Source organism: Mesoplodon mirus (assembly GCF_964341445.2).
Source record: "Mesoplodon mirus genome assembly, chromosome: 15".
Lineage (NCBI taxonomy): Eukaryota > Metazoa > Chordata > Mammalia > Artiodactyla > Ziphiidae > Mesoplodon > Mesoplodon mirus.
This window is the reverse complement of record NC_138991.1, coordinates 21,296,875-21,311,118: the sequence shown is the minus strand read 5'-3', so window position 1 is coordinate 21,311,118 and position 14,244 is coordinate 21,296,875. Positions and strand designations below refer to the sequence as shown.

At 49.1% G+C, this 14,244-nt stretch overlaps 2 protein-coding genes across 7 annotated transcripts in view; both read left to right on the top strand.

Moving 5' to 3' along the window:
* BPI (bactericidal permeability increasing protein) overlaps positions 1-1,871 on the top strand; it is a gene marked incomplete at both ends in the record, with an annotated part of 29,402 nt that extends 27,531 nt beyond the window's left edge. The window contains 2 exons of the mRNA XM_082645314.1: positions 275-351; positions 1,833-1,871. Of these exons, the coding sequence (XP_082501440.1) occupies positions 275-351; positions 1,833-1,871 (116 nt within the window). The remainder of the gene's footprint in view (positions 1-274; positions 352-1,832) is intronic.
* Positions 1,872-10,912: 9,041 nt separating this feature from the next.
* LBP (lipopolysaccharide binding protein) overlaps positions 10,913-14,244 on the top strand; it is a 45,887-nt gene continuing 42,555 nt past the window's right edge. For all 6 annotated transcript variants that reach the window (XM_082645570.1, XM_082645573.1, XM_082645571.1 and 3 more), the window contains exon 1: positions 10,913-11,097. In XM_082645570.1, the coding sequence (XP_082501696.1) occupies positions 10,974-11,097 (124 nt within the window). In that variant the 5' untranslated portion in view covers positions 10,913-10,973. The remainder of the gene's footprint in view (positions 11,098-14,244) is intronic.

Genomic DNA, 14,244 nt, shown 5'->3' with positions numbered 1-14,244 from the left:
TGGACCTGCACCAGCAGTACCGGCACCCTCAGGAGGGTGGTCTTGGGGCTGAGGGGGCGGGAATTCAGCAGTCCTGGGTGCTTGGAGCGCGGCGGAGGAGAGAGTGGGAGATTCCAGGCAGCCTCTTCACAGGTTTCTTCCCGGAGCCGGGCCAGGGGAGCTGCCGGCCGGCCGGGCTGTCTGTCTCGGATCCCTGTCCCTCCCTCCCTCTACCTCCCTCTTCCCTACAGAGGAAGTACCTTAACCTTAACCTCTACCTTAACCTCCATTGCAGAGAAGCTGCAGAAAGGCTTCCCTCTCCCACTGCCCGCCTCCATCCGGCTCTTCAACCTGGTGCTTCAGCCTCACCAGGTGAGTCCCCAAGCTCTCCTTCGCCAAACCTCCCATCACAATAGGCACCTTCCTCCATGTCAGCTCTGGATCAAGCGCCTTCTACCCTTGCAATAATCCCAGAGGGTGGGCGCTGTTACTAAACAGAGAACAGAGGCTAAGACTCAGAAAAGCCACACGGCCATTCCATGAAGTCCAAAGTCAAAGCCAGTTCCCTGCTTTTAACCATGGGCTGCACCACTCCCACCCTCCACTTGGTAAAAATGGAACTCACGTGGTGGCCCCAAAGCCTCTTTTATAAGGTGGATGCACTTAAATACTTGACAAGTAGGTGTCACATGCCTTCCTTTGCATCCAGCAACCTTCTAGGCCCTGGGCTATAAAGCGCAGGGTCTGGCAGATTACCATACCGGGAATGGACGGCCTCCTCTTCCCCTTCCCTCAGCCTGACCCCCAACAGCCTCTGACACTATTTTCCCCATCCATGGAATGCTTTCTTCTCTTAGCTTTGAAGATTCCCTCTCCTGGTTTTCCAGCCACCTCTCACTGGGCTGTTTGGTCTCCTTTGCTGGTTCCTCCTTCCCCTACCAGTGGGAGTTCTCCAGGGTTCCTGCCCCAGCCTCGGCCCTTCCCCCGCTATTGCTTTCCCTGGTCGCTTTCATCAACTCAGGCTCAAAAGCCACCTTTGTGCCGCCCAGTGACCCGACCGTGCTTCCAGTCTCTTCTATGTGCCCAAAGTGTACATACGCTGGTTTCCTTGGTGCCTCCATCCTTAAACCCACTGTGTCCCAACAAAGCTGATAACTCTGCAAGGAAACCATCACCCACTCTTACATTCCTTACGCTGTCCATGGCTTCCTGATGACCTGGTGGCCCTCCTGGGAAACCTCCGCCCAGCTTCCTCTCTCTCCCTCACCCCCAACATCCAGCCTGTCAATCCCTGATTCTTTAAACTTAATGGGAGAACTACCAGGGCTAAGAGACAGTAGAGAAATAGCTGAGTGAGCAGAGGAAACACATTCCCCACGTTCCCTACATTTTACCAAGTTCATTCTTAAAATAAAAAAATGACCCCATAGGCACAATTTAATGCCTTCATTTCTGAAAATCCTGAGTGAAGGGTAGGAAGGAGCAGAAGAGAAGTGTTTTTGCAACTGTGACTGCAAGGAGGGCTCCCTGGAGCTGCCAAGAGGCAGGGATGACAAGTGAAGGCCTTCCCAGCAGCCCGGGGGTCTCCACGTCTGAGAAGAAAACAGCTGGCAGAGAAGCTGCTGACAGATTCACGGGCCTTGGCAGCCACTGATGTGCAGACCCCAGGGGTGGGACGCCAGGTGCCCCCCGCCCCACTCACTCCTGCCTTTCTGTCAGCAGACAGGCCTGTGCCATTCTCTGCTTCCCAACAGACAGGCTCCCAAAATTTCCTTCTAAAAACCCAGCATCCCCATATTCACAGATGAGGGGTATTCTTCCGCCTAATGATGGCCTTCTCATCTCTCCCCCAGGATTTCCTCCTGTTCGGTGCAGATGTCCACTACAGCTGAAGTCCCCATGGGTGCTGGGGGCTGTCAATCACATCGGGAGGTGAGGGGCTGTCAGCACCCTAACCCTGACAGGCCCCATGGGGCCCGGGCTCCCTCCCTCCAGGCTTCCCTCTCTAGCTCTTGACTCGGAGACTTGCAAACTTCTCTGAACTCAGATTCAGAAATGATCTAAACATGGGAACCTTGTTCCTTGGAAAAGTGTGTGGTGTGTATTTTAGGGATTATGAATTTCTTTCAAGGGCTAAGGCTGCATGGACATTTCCTCCAGGAATTGCATTTCAATTGTAATCACAATATTTCTCTTTGTGCTTCACACAACATTAAAAAAGCAAAACAACAAAAACAAAAACCCTGTTTTTTCTGTGGAATTCTATGTGATGGTATGGTTTCTTCTTGTTTTATGTCCATTCATTCGTTCATTGGCTGTATGCAGTGTGGCCAAGATACAATCACCTCTTTTTAGTTCTCTAATTAATTTCTTGAGCCCCCCACATGCCTTCCTTAGCAGAAACTCCCACTGTCCCTTTTTGAGGGCATCCCTCATTCAACAATCCCCAAGAATAATTGGGGTTTACTTAGTCCAAAGGGAGTGGGTCTTGCTTCCTCATGTCAGGCAGAGGTCTGTAGAGTGGCTCTGTCCACTGGGCTGTTGTTCCTGCCACTGCCACATAGCGTCGCTGTTGAACAGTGATTCCGCACCGCCCATTGTCTTCCTGTGTAGTCATCTACCGCGGCTGTTGCTCCTGTCACCACCAGGCGGGGTCGCTGTTGAGCGCTTATCCTGCACAGCCCGTTTTCTCTGCCCCACACTTGGGCTCCACCTTGATGGCTCTCTTAGTCCATGCTTTCCTGCCCAGCCATTGGGCCCAAAGCAGAACACTGAGCCAGGGGACAGAGCCCTGTGGAGTTTTTAGTCAGTCACATTCTCAGCTGCAATTAACACTTCCCCATGACTCTCCAGGCTGCTATGGAAGCCCGATCACCAGCCCAGACTGTTGTTGGACTCTTGGTGAGTTTCCCTGGGGACTTTGGGCCATTTCCTATCATGGAACATCAGGTGTGGCTATCTCAGGCCATTAGATGGGTCCTAATAGCACTGTACTTGAAACTGGTTGAAAATTCCTGGAAAGCCTCCTTAGCTGTTGACATTTGGTCTGAGACCAGAAGAATGAAGAAGAGTTTGAAGCAGGCAGTGGTGTACGGATGACATGATCAGATTTCGTTTTAAAAATGTTTTGTGTGTGTGTGACTTCTGAAAGCATTAGAAGGGCAAGAGTGGAAGGGGGTGGGCACAAATTAGGAGTCTGTTGTCCTTCAGACTTCATCCAGGCTGGTGCTGGTAAAAATAGAGAGAAACATTGCAGTGAGGAAAAGCAGATAAAAGACTTTGATTCTCTGTTAAATGGAGGTAGAGAATCTGGGGCCACAGGGGAAGGGAGGGACACTGATCAAGCACAGCATACTAATGATTTCATCTAATCCTCACAGCACTTTCCATCCCCCAGGGTGAGATTTGTTCAGTCCTTGTAGACTGAGTCACTCCCCGGATTACACACCTGGTAAGTGGTAGAGCTGGGATTCCTGCCTTTTATGTCATCAGAGCCCATGCTGTTTCCACTCCTTCCAGATGTCCGCATCTTGCCTGTTTAGGGCTTGGCGTATTGAAGGCAGGACTACTGGTTTCAGTTGCCTAGGCCGTGCACTGCAAAAAGGCACCAGGCTGAGGGAACAAAACCCTTTCTCTAATTTGTCCTCCAAAAGGGTACACTTTTTCTGTTTGCCAAAGACTAATGGAGGCACTGAATAGGAACAGAGAAAAGCAGCTTGTTAGGCTGGAAGAGGGCGAATAGAGCACAGCATGGGATGAGGCTGGGAGGCCGTGAAGACTGTTAAGGACTCTGGATTTTGTTCCAAAAAATAAGGGGAGCCACTGGAGAGTTTTGAGCAGGAGAAGGACACAATCTAATTCACATTTTTTAAAGACCCCTCTGGCTGGGGTGGGAGCATAACAGATAAGTAAGGGGACATAACCCTGCCTTTTCCCACCCTCACTCCCTCTCCCATCATTCTCTTTGGAGATGGTCAGCCCCTTCCCACGCCTACCCTCTACTTTCCAAAACATTCAGGCAGCCCGTGCCCCACTTTCTATAGAAAAAAGTACAATTATTTCTTGGATCTAAAGACCTGTGAGTGGGACTTCCCTGGTGGCTCAGTGGTTAAGAATCCACCTGCCAATATAGGGGACATGGATTCGAGCCCAGGTCCGGGAAGATCCCACGTGCCGCGGAGCAATGAAGCCCGTGCGCCACAACTACTGCAGCCCGCGTGCCTCGAGCCTGTGCTCCACAACAAAGAGAAGCCACCGCAATGAAAAGCCTGCGCCGCGCACCATAACAAAGAGTAACCCCCGCTCGCCGCAACTAGAGAAAGCCCATGCACAGCAACGAAAGAAAAAAAAAAGACTGGTGAGTGGGACACAGTGTGCCCTGGAGACCTCTTACTAATGGCTGAGAAATATGCAGTTGTTTGGAGGTCTGATGTGAGGGGCATCCCCCCAACACACTCCAAATTATCTGCCACGCTGCCTATAAAACCACTGTTGGAGTGGCTTCTCCCTTCAGGCTAAGCACTGCTCACTCCAAATGATGGCTAACGGGTACAGGGTTTCTTTGGGGGGGGGTGCAGAAAATCTTCTAAAATTAGATTACAGTGAGAGTTGCACAACCCTGTGAATATATAAAGCTGGCCAAAAAGTTCATTCGGGTTTTCCCGTTAAAAACCTGAGCAAATTTTTTGGCCAACCCTAAACTAAAACCCACTGAACTGTACACTCGAAGTGGGTGGATGTTATGGTATGTGAAATATGTTGATAAAGGTGTTTAAAAAAAAAAAGAATTGAATTGTCCACTCTGGACTGCCTAAAAGCTCATCATCAGAGCAGCTTCACTTCTGGTTAAGCATTGCCCACTTGGGGCTCCTTTTGGCAATGCTGACTTAAATATGAAGGAGGGGTACCCTACAGGGGGAGAGAAGAAGGCGTGTCAACCCAATCCCTCTTGGGCTGCACAACTTTCCGAATGGCACTTAACCTCTCTAATCCTCTATTTCCTCCTCTGAGAAGTAGAGGTAAAACCTTGCCCTTGGGCTTCCCTGGTGGCGCAGTGGTTGAGAGTCCGCCTGCCGATGCAGGGGACACGGGTTCGTGCCCCGGTCCGGGAAGACCCCACATGCCGCAGAGTGGCTGCGCCCGTGAGCCATGGCCACTGAGCCTGCGCGTCCGGAACCTGTGCTCCGCAACGGGAGAGGCCACAACAGTGAGAGGCCCGCGTACCGCAAAAAAAAAAAGAAAAACCTTGCCCTCCTCTGTGGCATGAAGTTGTTGTGAGGAATGAGTGGTACCATTGATGAGCTCATGCCATGATGGTTAAACGCAGAAGCTGTGGTCCCAGACGCTGTGGATTCAAATCCCTGCTCTGCTGTTTACCAGCTGTGTGACCTTGAGCAATTAAGCCTCTGGCCTTCAATCTTCTCATCTGTAAAATTAGGATCATAATAATACCCATCTCAAAACGTGGTTATGAGAATCAAATCTATGTGAAATCCGTGGTACAGTATCTGACAAGCAGTAATCAAAGTTGGCACTAAATAAACCCACTAATCCTCACTCTACTGTAAGGACTCTATCTGGCTTGCCACAGTTCTCTTCCCAATGCCTGCCGTACGGGTGACACTCAATATATATTTATTTTTTAAATGATCTAGGATTTGAATCCAAAACCACTTTGTCATGATTTTCAAAGTATGATCCAGGGCTGCCTGCCTGGCTGGGCCTGACCCCAGGAATCAGAACGACTGCCTGGCTAGAAATCTGGGCTCAGTGATGGATTCACTGTGTGGCTGGTCTTCCCTCCCTCGGTCTCAGCCTCCCCTTCCGTAAAAGCAAGGGCCCTCTGGACTTCCAGGAAAGGAATCCAATAAAGTGAACTCTGGCAAATATTAAAGAATCTTTTCTTGCTGAGACATTTTCATTTTAACAGAAGCTCCTTAGGGTCCCGAAAGCTATTAAGACCTGGTGAAATGAGGCTATGGCTCGGAGTTTAGATGCTGCCAATGGCAGAGGCGGAGGAGGGGTGGAGGGAGACATGGGAGGGTTTTCAAGTTCCTTAGAGCTTCCCCGGGGTGAGAGGCTGTGTGTCCTCATGGCCAGCCCTGCTGCAGTAGGTGACATCTCCTGGCCTCCCAAGTAGGTGACACAATCTCAAACCACATTGGATCGGCAGTGACAGTACTATTTTTTTTTTCTGTAAATCCACATGCCTCAGGGCTCATGCATGTGTGTGTGTGTGTGTGTGTTCATGCACACACATCACAGATCTGCAGGTGACTGGGTTGGGAGAGGGGGCAGCCATAGACATCAAACTCCAAAGTGCCTACGGAGCTCCAAAAAGGCAGGTCTTCACGACATCCTTCTCTTCAATTAGAGCCGATGTGCTCAGGAGTGCAGGCACCATCATAGAAAACTGCCCTGAAAATAAGAGTGAACAGAGGTATAAAATCACTGAGCTTGGGGGGAACTTGGAGCCCATTTAGTCCATTGTTCTCAAAGTACGGTCCAAGATTGGCACCACCTGGAGCTTGTTAGACAAACAGAGTCTCAGCTACCAAAGGAACGTGATGAATCAGAATTTGTATTTAACAAGATCCCTGGTATATATATACATACCACAACTTCCTTATCCATTCATCCGTTGATGGACTCTTGGGTTGTTTCCATGTCTTGGCTATTGTGAATAATGCTGCAATAAACACAGGGGTGCAGATATCTCTTCAACATCCTGTTTTCATTTCCTTTGCATATATATCCAGAAGTGGAATTGCTGGATCATACAGCAGTTCTATTTTTAATCTTTTGAGGGACTTCCATACTCTTTCCCTAGTGGCTGTACCAATTTACATTCCCACCAACAGTCTACAAGCATTCCCTTATCTCCACATCTGGAATTTGTATATCTATACACAATGGAATATTATTCAGCCATGAAAAAGGAGGAAATCCTGTCATTTGCAACAACATGGCCCTTGAGGGCATTATGCTAAGCAAAAAAAAGATAAATATTGTATGATATCATTTATATGTGGAATCTAAAAGAGCTGAGCTCGTAAAAATGAGAGTAGAATGGTTATTACTGGGAGCCTCGGGCAGGGGGGAACTGGGGAGATGATATTTAAGGGCCAAACTTGGAACTAGTAGATAAATAAGTCCTGTAGGTCTAATGCACAGCATCATGATTACAGACAACAATACTGTATCATAAACTTCAAAGTTGCTAAGAAACTAGATCTTACTTATTCCCACCACAAAAAAGAAATGATAATCATGTGCTGTGATAGAGGTGTCAGCTAACGCTACAGTGGTGATCACACTACAATATATAAATACATCAAGTCAACACGTTGTACAGCTTAAACTTACCTGTCAATTATATGTCAATGAAAATAAATTTTAAAATAAAATAAATAAATGAGATCCCTGGGATCCGAGGAACACTGTCCTAATCCAACACTTTCATCTGCATTTGGAGGCAAAGTGAGGATCAGAGAGGGGCATGGTTTACCCCGTGTCACACAGCCCATCAGGAGCAGAGCCTAGACAGGGACCCAGGCTTCCTTGCTGCCAGTGTGTCACATGTTCTGGCTCTGTGTTTCGACACACCCTGCTTCCTTCTCTTGGACGGCCCTTGGCTCTCTCCTCTGTAAAACCATGTGTGACCTTCAAGATCCAAGAGGATGTCACCTCCCTAGGCAAGATGGCCCCCAGAGACATCCTTGGTGGCAGAGTGAGGGTTGCTGTGTACTTTTAGTTCTGTGTCACAGGCTACTGTTCCCGCACAAGACCTGTTCAGACTTTGGAAAAGAGCTCTCCACGAGAGGAAGGCATTTGCTACAAAAGGTCAATAACAGAAGAAATACTCAGTGTACCAACTGTGTCCATCAGGGTCTAGGCAGGAAATCAGAATCCAGCTCAGATGGTTCTTGGGATTCGAATGAAGGGGCTATTTACAGAGCTGGGGGATGGGCTTAAGGAAACCTGTGAAGGATGGGAGGCCCCCAGGAACTAGCCTCCCTAAGCTTGAAGCAGCAAAGAAAGCAGTAGTGGTGTCCCAGCCTGGCGGGGAGATGGGAAGGCTGGAGCCAAGGGTGAGAGGAGTGTCAAGAGTGAGGCAACCACGGCCAGACCTAAAATCCAAAGCAAGGAGGAAGCAGGGAGAAGTGCCCTGACTCTGCTCTCTTCCTAACCTCCGACCTCCTGCCGTGCTGGCCTTTGGCTGAGCCCAACTACAGATGAGAAAACTGAGTCAGCATGCCCAAGGTCACCCAGTGGGTGAGCCAGGATTCAAACCCAGGCCACCTGGTCCCAACATCCATGCCGTTAACCTTTCACTTTTCCGATTTACGTTCATTCACTCAATTATCTACTATGTGGTGCTCAGTATTCCAGGCACTGTGGTTTCCAAATTCTGGGTTTTCCAAATTCTTTTCGAGACTTTTGTCATCAGAACACAGTAAACACTGTTCCTGTTCAAAGGGAGAGCGTTTTCTCTGCTGTAGGACTTGATGGTGGGGGAGTGACAGCGGCTTTGGCTTTCGTGGAGGTGGATGGACAGACTGGTAGGAGAAAAGTCCAGGGGTTCTGGCCAGTGTTGGATTCATGCTGCTCCCAGGGGCCTCTGCTGGGTCCTGGGTCACCAGCAGGGACTTTGACCTGGGGGTGGGCACCTGTGGCGGTGGAGGCTGGGCCTGGGCCCATGGGGCACGCTGCCCAGCCGGGGAAGTTCTAATGTCCAAAGCTCACTGCTATGGGAACTCCTGCCCCTGCAAACAGCCCCCAGACTGGACATTCTCAGACCTCTGCCAGAGGAAGAGTGACATCTGTGTCCCCATGAGGTCCCCACTCTCTAGAATGTCCTCCCTCGTCTCCAAGCTGAAGGGCCCATGGGAGTCACCTGCTCTATCTCCCTCATTTTACAGAGGGAGACTTAGGCACAGGAGGACACAAGGCTTGCTGGGGGCCCCATGGCCAGGCAGAAGCCAGATCGGAACATTGGTTTCCCGGCTCCCAGCCCAGCGCCCCGCCCTACCTCCACAGGCAGAGTCCAGGGAGCAGATGCCCCCAGGCACACTGCTGCCAAGCTTTTGTCCTTATTCTTTGCTGGCCTGGAATGGCTCTTCCAAAGGCCACATCCTACTCATCCTTAGGGTCCCAGCTCAGCAAGTCACCTCAGAGAAGCCTTCTCTGACCATCGCTTTGGAATGGCATCCCACAGATCCGGGTTCAAACCCCTGCTGGGTGACTATGGCTTAATCACTTCATTCCTCTGAGCCTCAGTTTTTTCAGCTCAAAACGAGACTTCAGTACTCACCATAAAAGGCTGCTGCAGGGCCGAGAGGGGGGGGTGGCATAACCAGCATGGTGCCCCGCACATAGTAGGCGCTCAATAAATGCTGCTTCCCTGCCAGTTCCCACCAGAAGCGGGAAGGATCATAGGATTCACAGGGCTCAGCCCTGCCCTCAGGAGCACTCAGGCCTCTTGCAGGGGGATTGGGGGGGGTGGGACAAGGACCCCCAAAACCTCAGCCTGATGGACAGAAACAATAGGACACAGAGGAGCAGAGAGGCCCCAGTGTGGGCTTCCCTGCGCTCAGTGTGGGAGATTCTGATCCCAACCCCAAATCCAGTGCCTTTTATGACCCACTGGGAAGAAACCCTGTCACTCCCGCCACAGTCAGTGTATTGAGGCAGTCCAAAGACCCACCCAATTTCAAGGTGGAGACACAGAGACCCCACCTTTTGAATTTGTGGACATATTTTTAAAGTACCACAATTACAGAAAAGCAGAGAATGGTTAATGCTATGATGGAGAAAGTGCAAAGTTTTCTGGGATCTCAGAGGAGGACCTTCCTCTAATCCGGGGAAATATGGAGGTGATCGGGGAAGGCTTCCTGGAGGTGGGGGCAAAACAAAACTCACGAATATAGGGAGTCCTTGGGAGGGGAGAGATCCCTACAAATTAAGCACAATCCCTACTATAAATTTTGTTTCCCAAAATAAAATTTTATTTTCTTTACTTACTGCAAATACAATATATGCCAAGAGAATAAAAATGGAAATACCAGCAAACAAAAAGGTTTTCAAAACACCCATAATCCTGCCCATCCAACCAGAAATGATCCCTCATAACTCCTTGCTAAGAATTTTCCAGATTGGCAAACGTGAGAATAGAACAAAGAAATAGAACCTCACCCTATGATGCCATTGGCAATGGGCCCCTCATAAGCATCTTTCTGAAGTATCAAGAAATACATTTATTTCTGCAGTCTCACTTTAAATGTATGATAGTATACCCAGTGCGCTTTTGTTGAACGTCTTAGGTTGGGTCCCACTCTGACCTTGCCGATGTCACACGGAGCAGCAAAGGGCATCCTACTGCTGTGACATATTTCCACACTGACTTAATTATGTACTTAGAGTAAAGTTCCAGCAGTAGAATTACTGGGTCACTGGGCATGCAGCTGTTTAAGGATTTGCCAAGTTGCCTTCCAGAAGATTTTACCACTAGCAAGGCTTGAGAAGCCTGTTTTCCCACAGGGGATGGGGAGCGGGGGTGTGGGGCGGAGATTTCTTTTTCACATAAACTGAGGTGAGTCTAGCTCAGCTGGCTTGGACTCCCAGCTCGGCCACCTGCTGGGTGTGTGAGCTTGAGCCGGTGACCTGGCCCCTCTGAGCCTCAGCTTCCTTGTCTATAAAACCGGGCCTTCCTGGAAATGAACGTGGGGTCTTTTTGTGGGAAGAGGGGACAGAGAGTGTCACCTGGGCCCAGGCCAACCCATCCTCTCACCCGGGGCGGCGACCACAGGCTTTGAAGTATGACCCATGACCCCAACAGTGTCGCAAGCAGGTTCCAGTCACTAGGCCTCCCCTTCCTGATTCCAGGAACCTGCCCCATTCAGGAGCTGCCCCAGGCCACAGGCCTCAGTTACTTAAGGGAGCTGGGCCCAGCCTGAGGCTGAGACAGACCTGGCCCAGCCCTCTGGGAACCCAGGATGGGGACTTCGGCTGGGGCCCTGTCCTCCCTCCTGCTGGGAATGCTGCTCACATCCACCCCCGGGGCCCTGGGTGCCAACCCTGGCCTGGTCGCCAGGATCACCGACAAGGGCTTGGAGTATGGTAAGGAGCTGCGGCTGTTGGCTGGACTTGGCTGACCCGCTTGGCCCCAGGCTGCTCTGGGTACGGCAGGGGACACAGAGGGGACTCTCTCCCTTGGGATGGTGCAGCCTTCCCGGCCAGGCAAACCTGGCTCGGGTTCTGGCCTCGTCACCCAACCCCTGGGCCACTTGGGCACATTACTTGTCTTAGCTGGGTTCCCCACTAGCCAACAGAGGTAAAGATTTGGGTGCGAGTAGTTGAGTTGGGAGATGATTCCAGGAAACACTGTAAGAGAGTAGTGATGTGAGATGAGAAAGGCAAGGTGGCCAGGAGAGGAGTATCATTAAACCAGCTACCGCCTCAGTGATGGGAACAGCTCCACTGGAAAATTTTTGCTCGAGTTTGAAAACATATGCCTTAAAACTAGATGTCAGGGACTTCCCTGGCGGTCCAGTGGTTAAGACTCTGCGCTTCCAGTGCAGGGGGCACGGGTTTGATCCCTGGTCGGGGAACTAAGATCCCACATGCTGTGCAGCACAGCCAAAAAATAAACAAAAACCAAAAATATATATATTAAAAAAAAAAAAAAACTAGGGACTTCCCTGGGGGAGCAGTGGTTAAGAATCTGCCTGCCAATGCAGGGACACGGGTTCGAGCCCTGGTCCAGGAAGATCCCACATGCTGTGGAGCAACTAAGCCTGTGTGCCACAACTACTGAGCCTGTGCTCTAGAGCCCGCGAGCCACAACTACTGAGCCCACACGCCACAACTACTGAAGCTCATGCGCCTAGAGCCCGTGCTCCGCAGCAAGAGAAGCCACCGTAATGAGAAGCCCGCCTACTGCAACGAAGAGTGGCCCCTGCTCGCGGCAACTAGAGAAAGCCCGCATGCAGCAACGAAGACCTAACACAGCCAATAAATTAATTAATTAAAAAAAATTGATGTCAGAATGGTGGTTACCACCCGGAAGGGGCACAGGGAGCCTGCAGGGGTGCTGGGAATGCCCTGCATCTTGCTCTGGGCGGTGGCTACATGGGTACATAAACATGTAAAAATTACCTGGCAATACCTTTAAGATTAGTGCCCTTTAGGTTATACCTCTACGGATGTTATACCTCAGTTTTAAAGAATGGGCAAAAGCAGGACTATATTTTATTTTTTATTGGAATATGGTTGATTTACAATATTGTGTTAGTTTCAGGTATACACCAAACTGATTCAGGCTTTTTTTTTTTTGCAGATTATATTCCATTATAGGTTATTACAAGATACTGAATATAGTTCCCCGTGCTATACAGTAAATCCTTGTTGAGTATCTATTTTATGTGCAGCAGTTTGTATCTGTTAATCCCATACTCCTAATTTGTCCCTCCCCCACACCTTTCATAACCATGCTGTTTTCTATGTCTGTGAGTTTGTTTCTGTTTTGTATATAGATTCATTTGTAGTATTTTTTTTTAAAAGATGCTAAAACAAAGTCTCAGGAATAAACTGTCCAAGGGGCAAGGGATCTAGGGTATTTATACCGCTCCCTTCAGCACTTGATGGAGGGCTGCTCCTCACATTTATGGAGGCTCAACTGCCTTATCTGTTCACTGGGGTAATAACATTCCCTCAGGTAGTTGGTGGGAGCCCAGATTGGCTGGGGACAGAGAGAGGGAAATCAAGGAAGGGGTCTTGGAGGAGGTGAGGTAGAAAAGATACGTTAACCAGGGACAAGAGATAGCATTTTGGCAGAGAGACCGGCTCATGCATTTGCTGGAGGGAGGACTGCAAAGTGGTATGAGGCAGAGTCGGGGAGACCCCGGGTCATCTGTGTACACACACCCTCCCTGAGGGCAGAATCCTGGGTCTCTCATACCTCAGATAAACAGAAGGTCCTACCGAATGCTGTTTATATTGAAACCCTAGATCAGGCAAAATTTGCCTTTTGCTCCTTTCCACTGTGTAAATGTAACCAGTCCTCCAGAGTTGGACATTTTGGTCCTTCCCATATTTTTTTTTTTTTTTTTTTTTTTTTTTTTGCGGTACGCAGGCCTCTCAGTGTTGTGGCCTCTCCCGTTGTGGAGCACAGGCTCCGGACGCACAGGCTCAGTGGCCATGGCTCACGGGCCCAGCCGCTCCGCAGCATGTGGGATCCTCCCGGACCGGAGCACGAACCCGTGTTCCCTGCATCGGCAGGCGGACTCTCAACCACTATGCCACCAGGGAAGCCCCTTTCCATATTTTTAATGACATAAACCCTGCATTTACTGAGTACCTGATGTGTCAGACACCAAGCAAGGGTGCTTTTTAAAATAAATTTAATTAATTAATTAATTAATTAATTTTTAAATGTCTTTACTGGAGTATAGTTGCTTTACATTGCTGTATTAATTTCTGCTGTATAACAAAGTGAATCAGCTATACATATACGTATATCCCCATATCTCCTCCCTCTTGCGTCTCCATCCCTCCCACCCTCCCTATCCCACCCCTCTAGGTGGTCACAAAGCACGAGCTGATCTCCCTGTGCTATGTGACTGCTTCCCACTCGCTAGCTATTTTACATTTGGTAGTGTATATATGTCACTGCTACTCTCGCACTTTGTCAGAGCTTCCCCTTCGCCCCCTGTGTCCTCAAATCCGTTCTCTGTGTCTGTGTCTTTATTCCTGCCCTGCAACTAGGTTCATCAGCACCATTTTTTAGATTCCACATATGTGTGTTATTTGTTTTTCTCTTTCTTACTTCACTCTGTGTGACAGACTCTAGGTCCATCCACCTCACTACAAATAACTCAATTTCTTTTCTTTTTATGGCTGAGTAATATTTCAGTGTATATATGTGCCACATCTTTATCCATTCATCTGTCAATGGACATTTAGGTTGCTTCCATGTCCTGGCTATTGTAAATAGAGTTACAATGAACATTGTGGTACATGACTTTTTGAATTATGGTTTTCTCAGGGTATATGCCCAGCAGTGGGATTGCTGGGTCATATGATAGTTCTATTTTGAGTTTTATAAGGAACCTCCATACTGTTCTCTATAGTGGCTGTATCAATTTACATTCCCACCAACAGTGCAAGAGGGTTCCCTTTTCTCCACACACTCTCCAACATTTATTGTTTGTAGATTTTTTGTTTGTTTGTTTGTTTGTAGATTTTTTCATGATGGCCATTCTGACT